The sequence below is a fragment of the Neofelis nebulosa genome, chromosome 3 (genome assembly GCF_028018385.1).
Source record: "Neofelis nebulosa isolate mNeoNeb1 chromosome 3, mNeoNeb1.pri, whole genome shotgun sequence".
NCBI lineage: Eukaryota > Metazoa > Chordata > Mammalia > Carnivora > Felidae > Neofelis > Neofelis nebulosa.
This window is the reverse complement of record NC_080784.1, coordinates 200,777,594-200,799,443: the sequence shown is the minus strand read 5'-3', so window position 1 is coordinate 200,799,443 and position 21,850 is coordinate 200,777,594. Positions and strand designations below refer to the sequence as shown.

At 50.5% G+C, this 21,850-nt stretch overlaps 1 protein-coding gene and 1 long non-coding RNA gene across 2 annotated transcripts in view; one reads left to right on the top strand and one right to left on the bottom strand.

Annotated features, from left to right (window-relative positions):
• LYAR (Ly1 antibody reactive) overlaps positions 1-9,214 on the top strand; it is a 15,876-nt gene extending 6,662 nt beyond the window's left edge. The window contains exons 5-8 of the mRNA XM_058723101.1: positions 2,892-3,309; positions 3,630-3,716; positions 8,094-8,179; positions 8,892-9,214. Coding sequence (XP_058579084.1) covers positions 2,892-3,309; positions 3,630-3,716; positions 8,094-8,179; positions 8,892-9,026 — 726 coding nt within the window. The 3' untranslated portion in view covers positions 9,027-9,214. The remainder of the gene's footprint in view (positions 1-2,891; positions 3,310-3,629; positions 3,717-8,093; positions 8,180-8,891) is intronic.
• On the bottom strand, positions 6,654-21,850 carry LOC131507842 (uncharacterized). The gene is made up of 3 exons (XR_009259743.1): positions 20,900-21,850; positions 20,330-20,485; positions 6,654-7,467 (listed from the first exon to the last, which is right to left on the bottom strand). It is a non-coding gene; the product is annotated as an uncharacterized LOC131507842 (long non-coding RNA).

Here is a 21,850-nt window from a genome sequence, read left to right as displayed (position 1 = left end):
CGTAAAATAGCTCAGGCAGTGACACAGCCAGGAAGAAAAATAAACCGTGAGGACATAGGGAGTGACTAGGGGTTCCTTTAGGCGAGGGGTTCACAGAAGGCGCCATACATGCATTAAAGCAGCCGAGGCTCTGGAAGCATCCCTCCTCGTGCCCGGGCTTCGTGGGCATCCGATGCGCGTCTGTCTCCTTCCTTCTGTGGAGTGGGAATCCCTCTGGCGTAATCATCCGCCGCCTGTCAGGTTCCATCTGAGAGACCCCTCAGTGTGGAGCACATGCAGAGTCTTGGTCTGATACCGTGTGGCCTCCTTTTGGTGACGTTGTTAATTAAAAACATGTCCCCATTAGTTCACCTGCACCTTGCTCCTGTATGGAGCCTCTACCCCATCTGTAGACTGAAATCAGTAGCAGTTTTCAAAAACAACAATGGGGTTTTCCCTTTTTTTTTTTTCTCCCCCAAGTAGGCTGCACACCCATCGTGGGGCTTGAACCCACGACCCCGAGACCAAGAGTTGTGTGCTCCATCAACTGAGCCAACCAGGTGCCCCCGACAGTGGGGTTTTCTGACCATCTTTTATTCTATTCACCGTGCCAGGAGTTGACTGACTTATAGAGAGAACAGTTTGGGCAGCAAATTGGAATAAACGGTGAAACTATCCTGTCGTGGCTCTTCCAGAACAGACAGATTGGGCCTTTGGAATCTCATAAGCAGTCGTGTATGTGCCAGCTTTGCTCAGGGGCCCCGCTGATCTTCTCTGTGGTCTTCTAGTACGTGTGCTGCCGGAGCACACCCTGTAACCAGTCGTTTGATTAGCGTTTCGGTGGCACTGTTTTTTAAGGATTATTTCCATTATTTTAAGTAAGAATCAAAGATTTGGGATTACTTCGTTCACTGCAGAGTTGTTTTTTTTTTAAATTGTTTCTGATTTCCCTTTCGAAGCTGTGAACATATTAAGTCAATGAATAATCAGTGCGCAGCCCGTGGCCAACTGAGCTCTGTAAAACACGGCTTTTGTTTTGCCTCTGCCCTGTGACCTTCACAGCACAACCCAGTGTGAGTGGTGCGTTCGGCTCTGTGGCCCCGTCCGTACACACCTCTGGTGTTCATCCCTCCCGTTACTATGTGCTGGGCATCCAGCCGGAGGCCCTGGATTCTCTGCTCCTGGGTGGGGGGGATTTCCTGTGCCCCAGGACAGCGTGCCCGATCCCCGCGCACACAGCTGTAACGAGGCCAAAGTCCTGCCCTCACAGAGCTGTGTTCCAGTGCGGGACAGATGATGGCATATGCAGGTCCCGGCCCTGATGGCAGGACAGGGCGCGGAAGCCCTAGGAGAAATGGTAGGCGAGAGGAGGGGCTCTGTTAGGAAAGAGGGTCGGTGCAGGTGTCTCTGAGGAGAGCCTGGAACGAAGCAAAATATGGGCAATGAGTTTGTCTACCCATCACCGAGTAGCTGCCAGATGGGGTGCGTGTGTCCCTCTCCCTGGGTGCGGAGGGGAGGCCCCAGCTAGAGACTTGGTCTGAACGGGGCCGAAGGTGGGTTGAGGCGTGTGGCTCTCAGTGGTCATAACAGTGCCTTCCCATAAGCTAGGAAGGAAATTGTAGGCTAGGAGTCAGGCGACTTGGGCCGCTTCTTCCTCCTGACTTTGTTTCTGAGCCCACTGCCTGCCTTCGTGCCATGCGCCTGGCCTGGCTGGTGTCTCTGACCTGCTGGGGAAACGCAGACGCTGTGCTCTCAGCCCGGAGTTGAGCACTGAGTGAGGCATGACCTTTGTAGAGCGTCTGTACTTGAGCAAAAGCCAGTCCTTGTTTTGGCTCAGTTTGGGGGACAGTAGCTCCCTCCTTGAGACCTACTCTCCCAGATGAAGGAGACTGGAGGTGACTGGTCTGTCACCTGGCTGGTACTAACGGAGATGGGTCTTGGGCGCTGACATCCGGTGGTTCCCGCCGCACCCGAAGCAGCCCCATCCAGACGCATTAGGACTCACCAGAAGCTCAGGACATTGCTGGGGTCATCCTTGAGAAGGGGCTGACATAGAGACCAGCACAGATTCAGGGTCAGGGAGTGCAGCCGGCAGTGGCACTCATTTTGCTGGGGTCGTCGTTCTCCGTCGGATCTGTGCACTGGCTTGAATAAGGTAGAGTGTGGCTTGTGGTTCCCTAGCTTTCTGTGGCTCCCTGTGCCCCATGCTTCCCACTCTGCGGGTCCACACTCCATCCAGGTGTCCCACATCCCTTCCTCAAGGGCAGTTCCTCTGCTCTCAGTGAGTAGATGGTGCTGGTCCAGTGCTCCAGAGTTTACAGAGCCTTTCCTGGAAGTGGCTTATTCAAGCATCCTCGGTCTACTCGTCTTTACTCAGCACCATGAGCTGCTAAGCACATGACATAACTTTCCATTTTATTCGCCCATGAACCATATGACTTTCATTCCACTACCTTTCATTTTATGAGTGAGGAAGTTGGTTCGGAGCAGATAAATAACTTGCCCTGAGTCACCCGGCTCGGAATTAACAGAGCTGGTGCTCGAACCCAGGTCTGCAGATGCATAAATCCAGTGGTTTCCGCCACACCAATGTGCTCATCTTCTATCAGAAAGGTGGAGAGTGAGCCAAAGTTAAAGGTCTAGCTTAAGTGACATAAGGATTCTTCACTTTCCCAGCGGAAGGAAAATGTCTATGAAATGCAGGGTGGGGTGTGGGCTCGGGGGGAAGGTTTTTTTCCCATTTGATATGTTTACTGCTACGTTTTAGCTCTTGGCGGGGGAGGCGGTCACAGTAAAATGGTAAGTAGTAGACATTTTTCTTGGAACGGTTTGCTCAGTAGATACCTGCTAATGACGTGCACGAATGTCTGGAATGAGTATTTATGTGTCTCTCGGTTTTGCTTAATAATAAGGAACCGGTCAGTAAGGGGCAGGACCGACAGCCACTCAAGCAAGGGGCCAACCCGCCCGGCGCAGAACTTTCCACGAAGGTTCCAGCCTCCCAGACAAATGACACCCCGGAAAAGCAAGCAGAGGTGAAGAAGAATAAAAGAGAAAGGAAGGAAGAAAGGCAGAAGAATAGAAAAAAAGAGAAGAAAGAACTAAAATTAGAAGGCCACCAGGAGAATTCAAGGGGTCAGAAGCCTAAGAAGCACAAAACAGGGCAAGAGCGAGAGGCCGATCAGGAGGCTGGAGGGGAGGCCCTGGGCTCTGCAGGGAAGAAGAGCCAGAGCGAGGGGGGCAAGGCCAAGGGGGCGGTGGACGGAGCCAGAGACGCCAAGGAGGAGCCGACGAAGCCGCCACCCGGGAAGAGAAAGAAGCACGCGGACGGTACGTGGCTGGCGTTTGCTCTGGGCTCTGGTACAAGGGTCGGAAAGCAGTGAATTTGCGTCAGACCTCGCGTTTGGAACAAGTAAGGCAAAGAGCGTAAGCTTTGGGATCGGGCCAACCCGGGCGCAGGTGACGGCACCCGTCCACTCGCCATGTGCTCACCTGACCCCGAGGTGGAGAAGCCCGCGGTGCTGGGTGCCTGGGGAGCGGGTCCTCCTGGCGGATGCACCAGGCCTGGCCGTGCGTGGCGTTCATTAAATGGCAGCCGCTGTCATAAATACAAAATCTTGTTCTCGCGTTTACTCTTTCTACTTTCCTAGATGAAGCAGATACCAAGAAGAAAAAGAGGAAGCTCTCAGGACATTCTGAGGGTGGAGAACCGGAAAACCATGGGGCTCCTGCAAAAGGTATCGCCGCCATCCTTTGGAGACGTCTGCCCTTAAGGGTGTGGGGGGAGGAGGTGACCCGGGGCCTTCAGGCGGATCATCCCCTCCGGAGGCACGGGGAGGGGTGGCTCCAGAGGGGAGAAAGGAGCTGTGTGAGCCACTCCGCAGCGTCTGTCTAGCTCTAAGGGGAAGATGGTCTGGACTGGAAACCCGTTCTCTTTGGAACTGCAGATACACCCAGCACGGCTTTCTGAGACCTTGTTCCCTTTCCCTGCTTCCCTCCCCCCTGCCCCTCCTTACTCTCCCGGAAGTACCCGCCACACTTAGCTGCCCCGCCCCCCACCTCCTCTTGTTCCCGGGGTCTCTGTCTCCCTCAGTGTGTCCCTGTCAGAATCCAGTTCCTGGCCTTTAAAGGTCCCCTCAAATGCTGCCTCCTCCACAGAGCTGCCCCCGCTTCCTCCGGCCTGAAGCATTCCCTGGGGCCCTGCTGATGCAGAACAGACTCGAGGACTCACCCGGGAGGGGAGGCTTTACTAATGGGGGTTCAGTAACTGCCTGAGCTGGGTTACACCTCTTTGCCTGGATCCCCCCCACTCCCAAATTGGGCCGCATGAGGCCTTTTTTTTTTTTTAGTTTAATTTGTTTTGAGAGGATAGTAGATTCACATGCAGTTGTAAGAAATTATAATAGAGACCTATGGATCCACGTGCCCTTTTCCCAGCTTCCTGCTAGGGCCACAGCGGGCACAACTATCCTGTCTCCACAGGGTGCTGACGCTGACCCAGTCAGGAGACCGACGTTTCCATCACCACAGGGAGCCCTCTGTGGGCCCTTTTATAGCCATGCCCTTACCCGCCACCCCGCCTGCCCCCAACAATCACTAATCCGTTCACCGTTTCTGTACTTTTGTAGTTTCAGAACGTTACCTTACCTAAATGGCATCATCTAGTATGTGAATTCTTGAGATTACCACTTTTCCCTCAGCATTATTCTCTGGAGACGCATCCAGGTGGCTGCATGTGTTGGTAATCCAGTCCCTCTGCTGTTCAGTAAGCCCGTGGCGTGGACGTACCCCCGTTCGTCTGACCACTCCTCTCTTGAAGGCCCAGCCTCCACTTGCTATAAATAAGCTGCTGTCAGCATTTACGTACAGGTTTTCGTGTGAACGCACATCACTTTTGTGGAAGAAACGTCCAGGAGTGCAATCGCCGTGTGGTGTGGTGACTGCGTGTTTGGCTTTTAAAGAAACCGCCAACTTTTTCTAGAGTGGCCATACCATTTTATAATCGCCCCAGCAGTGTGTGCCTCACCCAGTTTTCCCACATCTCGGCCAGGGTCTGGTGGTGGTACTTTGTTGTTGTTGTTTTTTGTTGTTGTTGTTAGCTATCCTGATAGGCGTGTGGTAATAGCTTGGGTGATTTTAATTTGTTTATCCCTAATGATGTTGAGTATCTTTTCATGTACTTATTTGCCATCTGTATATCTCTTCATCAAAACGTCTGTTCACGTCTTTTGCTTATTTTCGAATTGGATTTTCTTTTTTTTTTTTTTTAATTTTTTTTTCAACGTTTTTTATTTATTTTTGGGACAGAGAGAGACAGAGCATGAACGGGGGAGGGGCAGAGAGAGAGGGAGACACAGAATCGGAAACAGGCTCCGAGCCATCAGCCCAGAGCCTGACGCGGGGCTCGAACTCACGGAGTGCGAGATCGTGACCTGGCTGAAGTCGGACGCTTAACCGACTGCGCCACCCAGGCGCCCCTGGATTTTCTTTTTTACTGTTAACTTTTGAGAGTTCTTTATGTATTCTATTCTAAATACTAATCTTTTATGGGATGTGGGGTTTGCAAGGTTTTTTTTCCCCTTCAGTCTATAGCTTTTTATCCTCTTGACAATCTTTTATAGAACAGATTTTTTTCATTTTGATTTGGTTTAATTTGTCCATTTTCCCTTTAATAGGTCATGCTTTTGGTGCCAAATCTGGGAACTCTTTGCTTAACTCTAGATCCCCAAGAGTTTTTTTCCTGTGTTTTTTTCTAAATGTTTTACAATTTAACATTTTACTCTTGATCTTAAGCCCGTGATCCATTTTGAGTTGATTTTTATGTAACGAGTGAGACTTAGTACAAGGTTCATTTTTTTGCCCATCAGTGTGCTATTATTCCGGCACCGTTTGCTGAGAAGGCCCTCACTGAATCACTTTTGTACCTTCGTCAGAAATCAGTTGTGCATATTTGTGTAGTTCTGGGTTCTTGATTCTGTTTCGTTTGCCTGTATGTGTGCCCCCTACCAACACAGTCTCGATCGCTTTAACTCTATCTGAAGTCTTGAAACTGGGCAGGCTTTATTCTTTGTCAGAATTAAGTTTTAGAATAATCTTGTTGAGATCTACAAAAACTCTTCCTGTGATTATATAGAATATGTATGATTTTGTAGATTTCCTTGGGATTTTCTTTAGAGGAAATCATGTCATCTTCAAACAGGGGCAGTTTTATTTCTTCCTCTTGGATCCATAGCACTGCTCTTTCCTTGCCTTGTCTTCTTGCATTGGCAAGAATTTCCACCACAGTGTTGAGTAAAAGTGATGAGAGCAGACAGCCTTGCTCTGTGCCTGATCGAAAGAAACATTACATCTTTCACTTTAAGTCACGTTAATTGGAGGTTTTTGGTGGATGCTCTTTATCTCAAGTTGAAGGAGTTCCCCTGTATCCCTATTTTTCTAAGAGTTTTTATCATGAATGTGTTGAGTTTTGTCGCACACGTTTTCTACATTGATTGATGTAATTGTTTTTTTTTCATTAGCAGTTAATGTGAATTGCACTGATTGATGTTTAAATATCGAACCAGCCTTTCATCCCCAGAATAAACTCACTTTCTTGTGGTGTATAATTTTCTTATGTGTTACCTAACTGCTAGATTCTACTTACTAATATTTTGGTAGGTATATTGATGTCTGTATTCATGAGGGATACTGGTCTGTAGTTTTCTTAATGTTCTTTTTTTTTTTTCTTTTGGTTTTCTCTTGCTCAGACTGTGTAATTTCTATTGTTTTATCTTCCAGTTGACTGATTCTTTCCTCTCCCCTCTCCGTTCTGTCCGTCCACTGAGCTTTTCAGTTCAGCTACCATATTCTTCAGTGCTAAAATTTCCTTTTGGTTCTTTATGTCTTCTTTTTTTTTTTTTTGGCTGAGTGTTTCTATTCTTGTTCCGAGTGTACACATAATTGCTTACTGAAGTACTTTCATTTTGGAATGATGAATGGTTTTCACTTGGCACCTGGACATTTTCGCAGGTTAGAAGATTCTGGGTCTTAGTTCAACTTCTTTTAACTGGCTCTTCCTCACGTGACTTGGCAGGGGAAGCGGGGGCAAGACCTCACTACAGCAGGTGGGAGGGAAGACCAGGCTGCCCACCTGACCTCCGCTGGCACCTGAAGGAGGCACTCCTTGCTAGTGCAGGCAGGGTGGGAGTTCTGGCTCCCCCCGTGGTCACCACTGACCGCGGCCACGGCCTTGTTACCAGCCGGCATGGGTGAAAGTCCCGATTTCCTACTCGGCCTTCTTTGACGCCTTCCCTCATCACAGCCTTGAGGGTGGGAGCCACGAACTTCTTCTGAGGTGTTTAGCTGGAGGAGAGTGGGGACTGTGGAGGAGTTGTGTCTCGGTGGGCTGTTCCTTTCTTGGCCTTTCGCTGAGGAGGGTCACGCTCTTGTTGGGGCTTCCTTTGTCGGCTTTCCAGGTTGCCAGCTTCTTGAGCTCCAAATCTGGGATCTCTGGAGCAAAAAGAAAACACAGGGAGCTCACTACCAGGTCAATCCTCAAGTCTCGAGGCCCCTACCCGGTCCGCCTTCTTGCCCTCTTTCAGAGTCGTCTTAGGTTTGTCTGACTAGACTTCTGGGGGTTTGGCTGTTCTCAGCAGACAGAACAGGCAAAAGTACACCTGCTGCATCTTTCCGGAAGCAAGTCCCCTAGATGAGCCTTGGGCCTGCAAGATAGCCGGTGTCATAGCCCGTGTCTGTGGCTGTCCTCCGCCATCCGAGGCTGAGCTGCCTTTGTTCCTCTATGTCTTGCTCACCATGCTTGGCCAGCCCCATGATCTTGGCGGACCCTCAGGGACACTTGTGAGTTCATCGGATACAGCCGTGCCTTTTTACAGGCACCTGTAAAGCTGATGGTACTTGGGAGGCCCACTTGACCCGCTCACTCTGAGAGCGAGTCCTGAAGGGGAGTCAGGCTTGTAGGCCACTGCGAGCGGACAGGTCCAGCACCTGCTACGCGGTACGGTCAGGGTCATTAGTTCATTTCCCGGATGGCAAATATGTGTCGCCCACATGGTTGCTTTATCCCTCTGGCAGTACACCGAAACAAAATGTTTTACGTATTATTCTTCATATTGTAGGTAAATTCAACTGGAAGGGAACTATTAAAGCAGTTCTGAAACAGGCCCCGGACAACGAAGTAGCAATCAAAAAGCTAAGGAAAAAGGTATGGTGCACAGACGCAGGTGCAGAAGCTGGGGACAGCCACTTCTTTATTTCAGGATGTACAGTTCTTGGTTTTCCTAATCTAAAACACTACAGATGTGGATCTCAGTGATTTTCCAGCTGCTCAGTAGCCCCTCGGGACTGGCGGGGGGCGGGAATTGGACCCCATCCCATCGCACTTCCTTAGCCTGAACGGTGCGTGTGTTAAATTTGGGAATTACTATTCTTTTTTTTTTTTTTTTTAATTTTTTTTTTTTTAAACGCTTATTTTTATTTTTGAGACAGAGAGAGACAGAGCATGAACGGGGGAGGGTCAGAGAGGGAGACACAGAATCTGAAACAGGCTCCAGGCTCTGAGCCGTCAGCACAGAGCCCGACGCGGGGCTCGAACTCACGGACCGCGAGATCATGACCTGGGCCGAAGTCGGCCGCTCAACCGACAGCCACCCAGGCGCCCCTGGGAATTACTGTTCTTGCTGTCTTGCTGCCGTTTGCTTATTCCAGAGCGGTGTGTTTGCTTTTAACTTTGTGTCGACGTGTGCCAGGCCGCACGTGCGGGTGCTGCGCGAACCCACGAGCAGGACACACCCGTGTCACCGGCACCTGCGTTTCTTTTCTGTTTTACTGTTGGCCTAGTTCTGGGTTAAAGGAAGAACTTTGAGGTACATTTTCAGGACACATCACCCACTTGATGACTGTTTCTCCCCGTGAAGGTTTTAGCTCAGTATTACGCGGTGACAGAGGAACACCACAGATCGGAAGAGGAGCTCCTGACCATCTTTAACAAGAAGATCAGCAAGAACCCCACCTTCAAGTTAGTAAAGGACAAAGTCAAGCTTTTGAAATGAACATTTTTCTACTTAAAAATCGAATCCATTCTGTTGATTTTTTTTCACTGCTGTTTCTAAAACATGTAATGAGTTACAACAACTCCAACATTGCTTTTTCAAAGCTGTATTTTTAAGTTACAGAAAAAGTCTATTTTTGGTAGAACTTCTATGAGAAAATAAAATATATTCTTATCCAAAATTCAAAACCTGTGGTGGTGAAAATTATTGTACTTTAAAAAATATTCTTGGGGTGCCTGGGTGGCTCAGTTGGTTGAGCGTCCGACTCTTGACTTGGGCTCAGGTCACAATCCCAGGGTTGTGGGTTCAAGCCCCGCATTGAGCTCTGTGCCGACAGCAGGGAGCCTACTTGGGATTCTCTCTCTCTCTCCCTCTCTCTCTCTCTCCCTCTCTCTCTGCCCCTCCTGCACTTTCTTTCTCGCAAAGCAAAGAAACTTTAAAAAAAAAAGCAGAAGCAGCAGAGCAGAAATTAACCTCCAGGTCTGGGTCTATCCAGTTACACATGCTTAAAAAAACAAATGCTTTTATGTGGTGGAAATCTTTTAAAAATGTGACAAGCCAAAAACAATTACTACTAAACTAAAAAGTATTTAATTGCAGCGCTTCTCTACATTTTTAATTAGAGGTTTTTGTGTGTTTATTGTGTTGTTAAAACATGTAAGTTAACAGTATCTCGTCCAGAAATGATCACAACTACAGTCTTCAGTATTTGGCCTGTCCGCACCGTGGCCCTGTCCCTCTTCAGCCCGAGACAGACTGGGAGCATGGCCTGTGACCACATGCAGGGAAATCACTCACTTGACCCGGAACCTATCACTTAGCTGTGTCGCTGTCCCGGGGCTCCAAGTGGATCGTGATACTTTCAGAGATGGTATTCTGAGGCCTAGTATGCTGTGCTGGAGGAGAGCTGTGTTGTGCCTCTTGCTGATATTTGAGCAGGCTTTGCCCACAAGTCCCTTAAAAGCTGGCGAGCGTGGTCCCTTTAGCCAGGGTTACATTTGTCGTTAATCCCTCCTACTGCAGGAGAGAGCAAGGATGGAACGTGGAACCGTCTCACAAGGCTTAGGAGGGGAGGATAAACAGGAAGAGGGGCCAAAAAGGCAGACAGATGCTGTCTGAGCCTCTGAGTCCCCGGATGAGCGAGAGGAGTCTGCTTGTCTCCTGGACTCGCTTGGTCCTTTGATAGTTAACCTCTCTGGACTTCACTTTCTCCATCTAGACAGTGAGGATGCTGAAGGTTCCTCTTGGGCTGCGAATGAATGAACTCATTTATGTAAAGTACACAGCACCTTGCCTGAAGCCAGCAGATACATTCCTGTTGGGGTTATTGGTAACAATTTTTGAGCCATGAGAAGCTTTAGATGTTCTGGAGAGCATAGGAGAAAGTGGGAAAGTGAGGCATGACCTAGGCCACATTCTCAAGGACAGAGCAGAGCCCAGCCTTGACTCCTGAGTGCAGCCCAGGACACTTCCTGCTCCTGTCCTCCCCGTGCGCAGTGGGGGGCGCAGCGCGAACCTACTCCCCAGAGTCCCACGTTGAAGTGCAAACTCCACAGTATTTCAAGGTCTGTGCTGATGTTTATTTTCCGTCAGTTTTACCAGGATGCATTTAAGGCAAACTTGGACAAACGTGACAAAATGAACTAAAACCCATGCCATGGGAGGGTCCTCATTTCTGTTACCTTTGTCAGCTGTTACCCAAGGTTCTCCGGTTAGGACTGGCTGGCAGCACAGGGCAGTGATGGGGCTGGCTGCTGTTCCGGAAGGCTAGCACGGTGCCCGTGCACCAGGGCCGGAGGAGGTGACCTCAGTTCCCTCGAGCTCCACGAGGATGAAGCCAGCCGTTCCGATTCTGATGGTCCGTGTCACGGAGAGAGGTCTTTATTGCAGACCGTGCAGCTGGCGGTGGGAAGGGCTCCCCAAATGCACAGCAGTTGTGCCCATGGGTCTGGCTACAAACACAGTCCGCAGACCATTCCCGAGGTCCCTGCGCAGGGACCACCCTTTGGTTTGGGCAGCTGCCTGCCTGACCTGGGCTCACACAATATTGGAGCCCCAGGGACTTTAGAAACGGATCTAATGATATTTGTGTCTGGCTCTACCCCTTCACTGTGTCCAAGTCGAGTGTTACGTTTGCATTCTACCAGATTCTTGCCTGTGTCCACACGGGTCTGCCGGGTCTGGCCCTCGGGTATCCCCAAACCTACCGGGGATGCATTTTGGCACACTGTGGGGTTTTCGAATCTGACGCCTGCCTTCCTGGCCTGCCTGGCGTTGGTCAGCTGTGTGCACAGCCGTTTTCCATGATGCTGCTTACCAGCAGGATTTGGGAGAAGATGGGCTGTATCTTCTAAGATGCGTGACTGTCCCGGGCTGGGCCCTCCTTAACGTCAGGCACTCTAGGCATCTTGCGGTCAGGCGAGGAACGTGGGCTGACGCAGCAGCCAGAGAATGAAGAAAGCAGCCGCTGAGGGCAGAGGGGCATTTGTGTGGAGAACGTTTAAAAACAGCCAAATCAGTCCAGTTTCTCCACACTGGCTTTGCTTCAGGCGAGCACGGGTGGCTTGCTGTCATGATGCAAGAAGGTGACCCCTCCGAGGAGAGGGGCTTCCAGGGACCCCATTCCTAGTTCTCTGTCTAGACCCGCCTCACAGGGTGCTTCTGAGAATACACTGCTAAAAGTCAAGGTTAACAGCCTTTTTACGGGCCTGCAGACTTTCACGGATATCTTTGAGAAGCTCTCATCTTTCTAAACGTATCGTTTCTCTTTCAAAGTTAAAATTTGAGCTGCCCAGTTCCCACTGAAACAATTTACTTGGAGAATCTCACTAGCGTGTAATTACCTGTCTTTCTCCAAAACAGATCTCTAGGAATTGGCGGGGGTGGTGGGGGGAGGAAGCAGTCTTTGATACAGATTGTTGGTTTTTGGATAGCACTTTTGCAGCTGAATGAGGGAGGTGTTCAGACATCAGAGATTTTATCCAATTCCTTTCCATCAGGGAAAGCTATGGAGACTGCATCTCCCTTCTTTACTCCACCGCTGAAAACTGATCCTCCTGGCTGGTGGTATTCTTTTTTGTCCAGACCAAGCTGGACTCCAGCACTAAGTAGGCAACTGTACGTTGTTGACTTGTGCCTGGATACAGAACCGTGACACCACAGCGCTCTTAAGATTGTAACATCCTCCCTTGCGGAAGGAAACGAGGTCAATTACTAGACGCGTCCAAGGTAAGAGAAAAGGCACTGTCTATACATTTACCTGTCCTTTGTGGTTACTGGAGCTCAGCACGGACTCAGCCTTTACCCCTTCTTCCAACCGAGCTTTCAAGAGATGGCTAAAAGAGGCCTTCTACATTTCTTTTCTAGGCAGTGAGCCCAAGAGGGCACGTTCTATTTCACATTTGATAGGTAACAGAGAGCATGCCTCTGTGCCACTCTCGATGTCAGAAGAGGAAATCTGGGGGCGCCTGGGTGGCGCAGTCGGCTAGGCGTCCGACTTCAGCCAGGTCACGATCTCGCGGTCTGTGAGTTCGAGCCCGGCGTCAGGCTCTGGGCTGATGGCTCGGAGCCTGGAGCCTGTTTCCGATTCTGTGTCTCCCTCTCTCTCTGCCCCTCCCCGTTCATGCTCTGTCTCTCTCTGTCCCAAAAATAAATTAAAAACGTTGAAAAAAAAAATTTAAAAAAAAAGAAGAGGAAATCTGACAAGCCCGTGGCGGGATTTCACATTTAAAGGGATTCTGTTGGGGGACGTTGTCTTGCGTGCACTGATGCTTTTCCTCACAAATGCGTTTGGACCTGAATCCTCCCGTTAGCCCTGGTGCCTACGGTTCTGCACCTCTTGTCACTGAAACCGTGATAGGTCATAGGGACTAAGGGGGTAATTCCAGAGGGCCCACCCTGGGCCAGGCTCTGTGCTGGCTCTAGGGACGGGAGACGAACAGCCTCGAGGCAAGCCTGGTAAAATGTCCCGAGGGTGTACTGGTATACTGGATGTGGGCCTGGGGTGGGGAGCCCGCTGGAGTGGTTCTGGAACTTGCTGTATTAGGTGGTCTTTCTCCTCCTGCCACTGCCCCTGCTGTCACCTGCAGGCTCCCACCCCCACCCGGGGTGGAGGCAGCATGAGGTGACAGCTGTCAGCGGGGCTCCCTGTGTCAGAGTCCAACCTGCACTGAATCCGACTTTGTGTCTTACTAGCCAAGGGCCCCTCTTGGGCGGGTTATTTGGCCTCTGAATCTCGGGGGTTTCACCTGCTGTACTGACTTCCCCGGGTAGACAGAGTGGAGTTAAAATACCGCACACAGGTGTCTGGCACATAGTAGGTGTCCGCAAATACTTCCTCTCTGAGTACCCGAAGGTTCGCCAAGGCTGTTCCGACGCTCTGGCTCCGGGGGACGGCCCCCATCCTCCAGGCACCTGGCCTTTTGCTGCACGAAGTGACTGGGCCCGGCAGGAAGAGCCACAGCGGCCAAACCAGGGAGCACGGCCGCGAGACGAGCGAATCTGCTTCAGTTCTCAAGTGACGCTCTGGTTTACGATGCACGTGTCAACATTTTCCAGGACACAGATGCGATCATAAAACTGCCCAACAAACCTAGATGAGTGAATGATTTTAACGTAAGCTTTCCACTAAAGTATATATATGGAAAGGTATAAAAATCTAAATCCCAATCAATTTCACAAAGTGCAGGCACCCGAGCCGTGACTGCCCAACTCAAAGAGACAGACTATTTAGCCCGAGGGCAGCCACATCCTTACTTCTGGCGGCATGGATCGGCCAGGCCTGGTTTTGAACTTTATGTAAAAGGAATCACGCGGCGGCACGTGGCCTTTTGTGTCTGGCTTCCTTCGTCCAACATTCCGTGAGATTCGCCACATTGCCTTGTAGTAGGAGTTTGCGCCGGCTTTGTGATGCACAGCATCGCTCCATTCTTCTGCTGATGCCACACTCTGCTGTCCCCCGTCGAAATCGGCATCCTCTCTAAGGCTCCGGGTGCAGACACAGTACTTCCTCCTTTCTGCTGGGATCACGGACTCGTCGGGTGCGTGCCACCCTGACGACGCGCAGCCCGGTGCTTTTCCAGAATGCTTTCACCGGTTTCCACGGCCTCCCTCAGTGGATGAGGGTACGTGAGTTTGCTTTGCCCGAAAGCGCACCGAGGTCTGGCACCTCGCAAACTTCCATCTCTGTGTCTCTCTTCTCCAAATGGCTCTGTTATCCCATGCTGTTAAGTAAAGCCCCTGGGGGTCACCGCCAGATTATCACGCTGTAGAGAACGACGTCTCCAAGTTCTCACAGCAGACTGGTCTTGAGTGAGGTCACGGCGGCACAGCAGTTTCTGCCTCTTACAGAATCTAGCACTGCCCTCTTAGCATTTACAGAAACTCAAGATCTTGCTCAGCCCGCTTATTAGGTTTTCCAACTTCTGCAATTTGGGCTCAGACCCGCCTTCTAACTCTCTGTCTTGGGTACAAAGCAGTCACATCCACTGGTGGCAAGAGAAGTTTCTTTGTTTTGAGTGCAAAGCTCGGCCCAGCTGTTTTGTTACGGGATCCAGGAAAGCTTTATTTAATTCCTTCCCTTTGATATAAATGACTGAACTGCCCTTCTGGTAGTTTAAGTTGTAATTGCTGAGTAAATACATGTGTCAGAGTTGAAAGGTCAGACGTGGCTCCGAAGGTCAGGCCTTTGTTTTGGCCACAGGGCGGGTATTGTGAGCTCCTGAAACATTACCTTTGCTGCTCTGCCTTCCTGGTGACCTCGGGCCGAATTGGGCTGCAGACTCGCGGTGGTCCATATATTAGATTTCCCCACCGTAGATCAAAGGTAGGTAAAGCCTCAGCTCCCCTGGTTAGTTTCCAAGAGCACTGCTCTGGGGACCCGGCATCGAGTTTGCATCAGGATGTTAATGGTAACGTTATAGGGTAGCCCTGCTCTGACCAATTTCATCCTGAACAGAGAGCTATTTTATAGCTAAAATGGAAATGGCGATCCCTCTTCCAGGTGTCAGAAGAAAAAAAAAAAAAAAAAAAGGCAACAAAATGTTTTCAATTTTAAGATGTCTCTGCCTAAAAAATCTTAAGCCTCTTGGCTTTTGTCACCATGCACGTGATTCTAGCTCAGATGCTAGGAGAGTGGGTGGAAACTTTTACCGCGCTCGGCTATTTTTCACCTAATTTATCCACATGTCATGATATTCCACGAAAGCACCTGGCATCCCACGATCTGAGAGAAGTCTCTGGGACTGTTCAATGGTTGAACAGTTGAAAGAGTCTGAGAATCGTGGGTTAAGGAGACCGGGTCTCTGCGGGTAGCCTTGCAGCTTATGCGATGGAGCATGGATTTGAACCCAAACCACTGTCACGACCGCAGGCACCGATCTCGAGGGCCCCCGGTGCCCGGCTGTGTCCACACCTGGTACCAGGTCTCCTTCCAGCCTCGTCAGAGCCCCGGGGGCTGTGATTCGTGATGTGGCCTCGCAAAAGGTGCTTCCCACCCGCTCTCCACCGCCAATCTTGGAAGGCTGGAGTTTCCTCCCTCTTGTTTTGTCTAACACGAGGATTCCTCAGGGGCCGTGGCCGTGGTGTTGGGGGTGATGCCCAAGGAGGGGTACGGAGTCCAACGACCCCCTGCGAGTGAGGAGTCACCCTCCAGCACTGCCCTGTAACACCCCCACTTTCCTGGGGTTGGTGGGGGGCGGGGGTGGGGGGGAGGTGGGAGCTCCCTCTGGGCTCTGTGCAAAATGTGCTTTTGGGACTTTCAGAACATCAGGACGCGTGTGTTGAGTCTCTTAAGGAATGACAGGCAGATTCTTACCAGCACACAAGCAACCCCCAGCCCGCATTTCTGCACTATCGTCTGGCAGGCCCGTTGACTCCACGCCATACCGCAACTAGATGTGATCTGTCCCGCTCACACGAGTCAATCGGGGGTAATTTTCTGGGTTCTTCAGGATTTGGAGGCCCTCCCCTGGCGCTCAGGGAGGGTAAGAAACGCTGCCGTTGATTAGCAATGTCTGCTGTGCGTGTGGGTGGGAGAGGGGCAGGTGGGCACCACACTCTCCCCTCCTGGAGCCAGCGTCTGGCAAGAATGAGCCCCGGGCACTCTGACTTCCCTGTAGCTTCTGTCCTGAGACACTGAGTCATCAGAATCCGTTCAGCATGGGAGCTCAGGCTCTGAGGCCAAACCTGCCTGGGTTCAAATCCATGCTCCATCGCATAAGCTGCAAGGCTACCCGCAGAGACCCGAGCGCTGAGGGGCCTTTCAGCTCTGACAAATTAGGGATTTGCAATCAGAAATTCCAATGAAACTACCCAACGGATAGTTTAATCCTTGTATCAAGGGAATGTAAGGTGCTGGTCACGGTCGGCCATCCACAGCCCGTGCCGCTCCACAGTCTGACCTCTTCCTACAGGAAGGCCACCAGGCTCACCCCTTCAAGGCTGCCCAGCTACCAGCTGCTGCTGCCCCACTGGTATTGACCACTCCCAGGCTGCCTTCCCCGGCTGCCGAGATTGTCCTTCCCCGATAACAGGGGTTCCCTTTTACGGAGTCTTCATCCTCTACATCGGGCACAGCGCTAAGCCCTTTATATCTGCCGCTGTATCCATATCTATCCACCTCACAGATCTTTCAACAAACCTAGGAGGGGGGTGTTACTGTACCCATTTCGTGGATGAGGAGATGCAGAGAGCTTAAGTGACTTGCCCCAGGTCACATAGCAAATAGCAGAATCAGGATCTGAACTCTGGTGTCGCCTTGAGAACTTAGTTTTTCTCTCTCTCCTGGTCAAATTTTTCCTTTGGTCAGGACCCCTCCCCCGCCTCGTTTCCACCTGCCTTTTCTTAGCACTGATGATTTAGCTCATCATTATAAATATATTCCATGTAAAGCTTTTTAAAAAACTGTCCAGGCCAGGGATTTCCAAGTGGTTTCCAAAATGGATCACGTGACCAGAAAGGCTTTTTCATGGTTTTATGCAATTTATGTACTTTGTGGTTACTGGATTTCTGAGTATATTTATCCTGTATCCCTTCTTCTAACTAAGCTTTCAAGAAATGGCTTCTTGATAAATAAATTAGGACATCTAAGTTTCTTTACTTACTGGAAATGCATGATAATATGAGACAAAATATTGTATTAAAAATATGGGGGGAGGGGGGACACCTGGGTGGCTTAGTCAGTTGGGCGCCTGGCTTCAGCTCAGGTCATGATCTCACGGTTCGTGAGTTCAAGCCCCACATCAGGCTCACCGCTGTCAGCGTGGATCCCACTTCAGATCATCTGTCCCCCTCCTTCTCTGCCCCTGCCCCACTTGTGTGGTCTCTTTCTCTCTCAAAAATAAATAAAACATTAAAAAAATATATACGGGGCTTCCTCAAAAGGAAAAAAAAAATGAGTTTGTTTTATTAGATTACATGCACACCATTAACAGGCCAAATTCTAGGCACTGCATGATTCGGATCATGTCAATGACGAGACTGGCGTTAACAGCCTAGAGGACTCTGGGCATCTGGGAGGTAGTCGGTCAGGATGCACCTCAGCTCTCTAGGTGAGCAAGCCTGATAGTGGGTCTCAATTTAAAAAAAATTTTTTTTTTCTATTTATTTACTGTTGAGAAAGAGTGAGTGAGCGAGAGACAGAGAGAGAACGAGTGGGGAGGGGCAGAGCCAGAGGGAGACACAGAATCGGAAGCAGGCTCCAGGCTCTGAGCTGTCAGCGGTGAGCCCGACGCGGGGCTCGAACCCACGAACCACAAGATCACGACCTGAGCCGAAGTCGGACGCCTAACCGACTGAGCCCCCCAGGTGCCCCCCGACCAATGAGTCTCAATTTAAATGTGAGCGATTAATACAAGAGATTTTTCTTGCACAGAACAACGGATCCAAACATTCCTCCCAAACTGCCACACATCGGGAAATGTCAGGAGTGCTTGGGGACGCTTTCACAGGATTCCAACCTCCCAGGTTTCCCACTCTAGGCCAGTACCGGCCCCCGCCCCCCGCCACCCCCTCCTTTTCTTTCTAGCTTGAGGAACGGTCCCTTTCCCTGTCCTGATCTTTTGTTCAAGACGAACACCTCCCTGCTGCCTGACACACTGGCAGCCTGAGGAGGCTTCTGTGCCATTCTCCCCAACGCCCTATCCCACAACACAGCACACTGCCTGTGTCCTTAGAGGTTCTCCGGGGGCTTCCCTTCTGCTGGGGCGGCACAGCACTGTCAGACTCACAGACTTCCCTTCTGCATGAGCTCATTCCTGGACGTGCTCACCATCACTGGGCCAGTGGGGCAGGCACGTGGCCTGATGGGAGAACACAGCTGTTCCAGTCTGCTGTCAGGGCTGCAGGTAACACAAAACCACTTAAACGGCATTCGTTTTTCTAAAAATGAGATTTGGGGGCACCTGGATGGCGGCTCAGTCCGTTGAGCGTCCGACTTCAGCCCGTGTCATGATCTCACGGTTTGTGGGTTCGGGCCCCGCATCGGGCTCTGTGCTGACAGCTCAGAGCCTGGAGCCTGGTTCGGATTCCGTGTCTCCCTCTCTGCCCCTCTGCCGCTCGCACTCTCTCTCTCTCAAAAATAAATAAACTGCAAAAAATAATAAAAATGAGTTTTGGTTTTCTTGGCTCAGAAATCTGTGATGCCTCAGCAATGGATTCATAACAACAGGTAGGACTTATCGAGAGCTCTCTCTGGGTCAGACACTGTTCTAAGCACTTTGTGCATGTTATCAAGACTTTGATCTTTACCCAATCCCATGAAGTAGATACTATCCGTAACCCATTCTTAACTCACTTTTCCAAATGAGGAAACTAAGGCAGAAGAGAAGTGGCTTGCCCAAGGTTGAAGCAGCCAGAAATGGCAAAGTCAGTAACGCCAGGGCTAGGTGGCTGGCTCCAGGGCTCATGTTCTTTCTTCCTCTCTCTCTTTTTTTTTTTTAATATTTATTTATTTTGAGAGAGAGAGGGAAAGAGAGAGAGAGAGAGAGAGAGAGACACTCCCAAGCAGGCTGCATGCTGTCAGTGCAGAGCCCAACACGGGGCTCCATCCCATGAACCGTGAGATCATGACCTGAGCCAAAATCAAGAGCAGGATGCTCAATCGACTGATCCACCCAGACACCCTCAGAGCTCGTGTTCTTAACTAGGTTAACCAGGCCTTGGCTGGAGTCAGGAGTTGGAACAGTGCTATCAAAAATGCTACCTCTTGGCTTGGCGTGCATCTCAGAGCTTCCTCCCTAGGCGGACTTCCTCCATGGGTCTCTATGGTGCCAGCCCCAAAGGCCACACTGACCTCACAGCTTACCATCCCAGCAGCCCCAGCCTCAGTCCCAGGGGCTGACAGGTCTGGTTTGGGCCCTGTGTCCTCCGCTAGGACAGGGTCGGCCTCTTGAGAACTCTGCAGAACTACTACAGAAAGCAGGGAGAGGGGCTTCTCAGAGGAAGGGATGTGTGTCTGCAGTGAAGACCAGTTAGCTGGGATCAAGGGTCAAGTTGAAAACTGGGTAATGGGATTTCTGCTACCTGCCAGGCTCTGGGGAGCTGCTAAGGCATGGTTGTTGCCCACGCTCAGGTGGGAGAGCGCAAGCAAAAGGAAAATGGCCACAAGAATCCTATCTGGGGCCCAAGGGGAAGGGAATAACGAATGGACCAGGAGGTGAGCAGGATCTGGAAGGCCTGGGAAGCACACATTAGCAGTAGTGTATATTAACTACCTGCTTGAACGCACACTCCATGCCAGGCACCAGGCTAAGCAATCAGTACACACAAATCTTCGTCCTGGTACCTACTGTGTCACAGATGAGGAAACGGATACTTAGAACAATAAAATAACTTGCCGAAGGACCCGTCACGATGGAGCCGGGATTCAACGGACTGTAAACACCCTGGACTTAACCACGTTACTAAGGAGAGCTGGGAAGGGTCACAGTTTCATTTTTCCCCATAAGTAACTGACATTGAAAATGAGATCCCTCGGTTGGTAGCACTCTGTTACCAGTTATCTGTTATTAGGGTACACAGAACACACATTGAGGAACTTATTTAAATGGCCCCAGCAATGAAGATGTGGTCATTAAACACTGGACCTTTTCCAACCTGCTTTTGAGTATCATCAACACGGTAAGCAGTAGTGCCATTAATAACACCCGAGAAAGAAGGCTAAAAGGATTTCGGATCCAAATACAAAGGCCCTGAAACCATCAAAGGGGAAACCGGATCTGACCTGAATGTACTACATATGGAAACTCGGGCATAGCTGTGATGCTCCAGGGAATATTCAGTTACAAGGGAGACCCAGCACTGACCTTTTTGCAAGGAGACAATCAACAGAAGACTGTATGTGATACGAGGAATTCACTTCCTGTTGACAAGGCTTCAAACCCCCTGTTTGAAGAGAGAGAAGACGGGAGGGCAAAGACCCCAGGTGGCTTTGAGCTGATGAACCCTGGTTCTTGAGGAGTCTGAAAAGAAAAGGCAACACAAAACCAAACAAAAAGGAAGTATTGTGTCGACAGGCCATATGATCTGCCCAGCTGTTACATCCTTTGCTCCTATGAGTTTGCTAGAAAGGCTGAAGAAATGAACCGGCAGAAACTTGCCATTCTTTTCTTGAATATTTATTACATCTCTTCTGCAAATACTCATAACATATAGAAGATACCAGAGTGCCTACCAAACAAACTGACTTCCATGGCTTACTGGGCTATCCACTCCTGTATTCAACTCACCTCAAGCCACTCTCCCTGCTCCCCACACACCCCAGCAGAGCACACCTCCCTTTATTTGGTGCTCCCATAACCCTCCCCCCTCCCCCCCACAGTATTTCTATTATGGCCTCGTATTGAAATCGTCTCCTCCCCGAGTTTTTAACCCACCTCTGTCCTCAGCACTTTAGCAGGTACAGCGGCTTGGAAAATGTTGACTGAATTAACAGAACTCTTCTCTACATTTATAAGCCCTAAACTAGGCGGTGGTAGGTCTCTGAGGTCATCTTTGGTCCAAGGGCTCCTCCAGTGCAACGTCATGTCTTACTCATGTTTATCTCCAGTGTGGAGCATGGTGTCTTAACAGTTTGCTGCGAACAGCAGATGCTCAGTAAACGTTTCAATGATTGAGCCCCAAACTTCTCAACACATGACACGTAGGGCAGGGGAAGGACCGTAATTCACGGGACTACTGACGGAGAAAAATCGTGAGTTGGGGACACAGTCTTTTTCGGTCGATGCGCAAGAGTGAGGGGAAAACGCAGTTTTCTGAGCCAGAACAAACTTGTCTCCCATGTTCCTGGCGGGGTTATAGTTCTCCAGACTCAGAAGACGGGGGTTAACATGCACCACATACGGGTGCTTCCCACTTAAACCTCACAACAGATCCAGGTATGGGCAGGTGTAACCCCCGCGGTGCCAAAGAGGAGACAGGCGCGGAGAGGTTTATCTCCCGCACAAGCCCATCCATCCCAGCGGAAGGGGCCAGGCCCGAGGCTCGGCAGCAGATACAGCAGGTCCTGCGGCTGCCTTGGACCCTTTCAAGTCTAGCTGGGCGATTCCTGGAGCAGGGAAGAAGCCGGAGACTACGAAGTTTGGACACAGGGGAGCCAGGGGAGGCTCCGTCCGCCAAGATCAAAGGGAACCAGGAGGCACCCCACAGCCTCGCACCCCTGCCCGGCACACTTTCGGCGGCCTCCGGAAGCTTGGTCCTCCCGGGCTTCCGTAGGTCGGAATCCGCTGCGGGTACCTTCCGCCGGGCCCAGGCTCAGTGTTTTCAAATTCAAATCTTGTTTGCGTACTTGAGCACCGAGGCCGAGAAGCCAAGCCCACCCTAGAGTC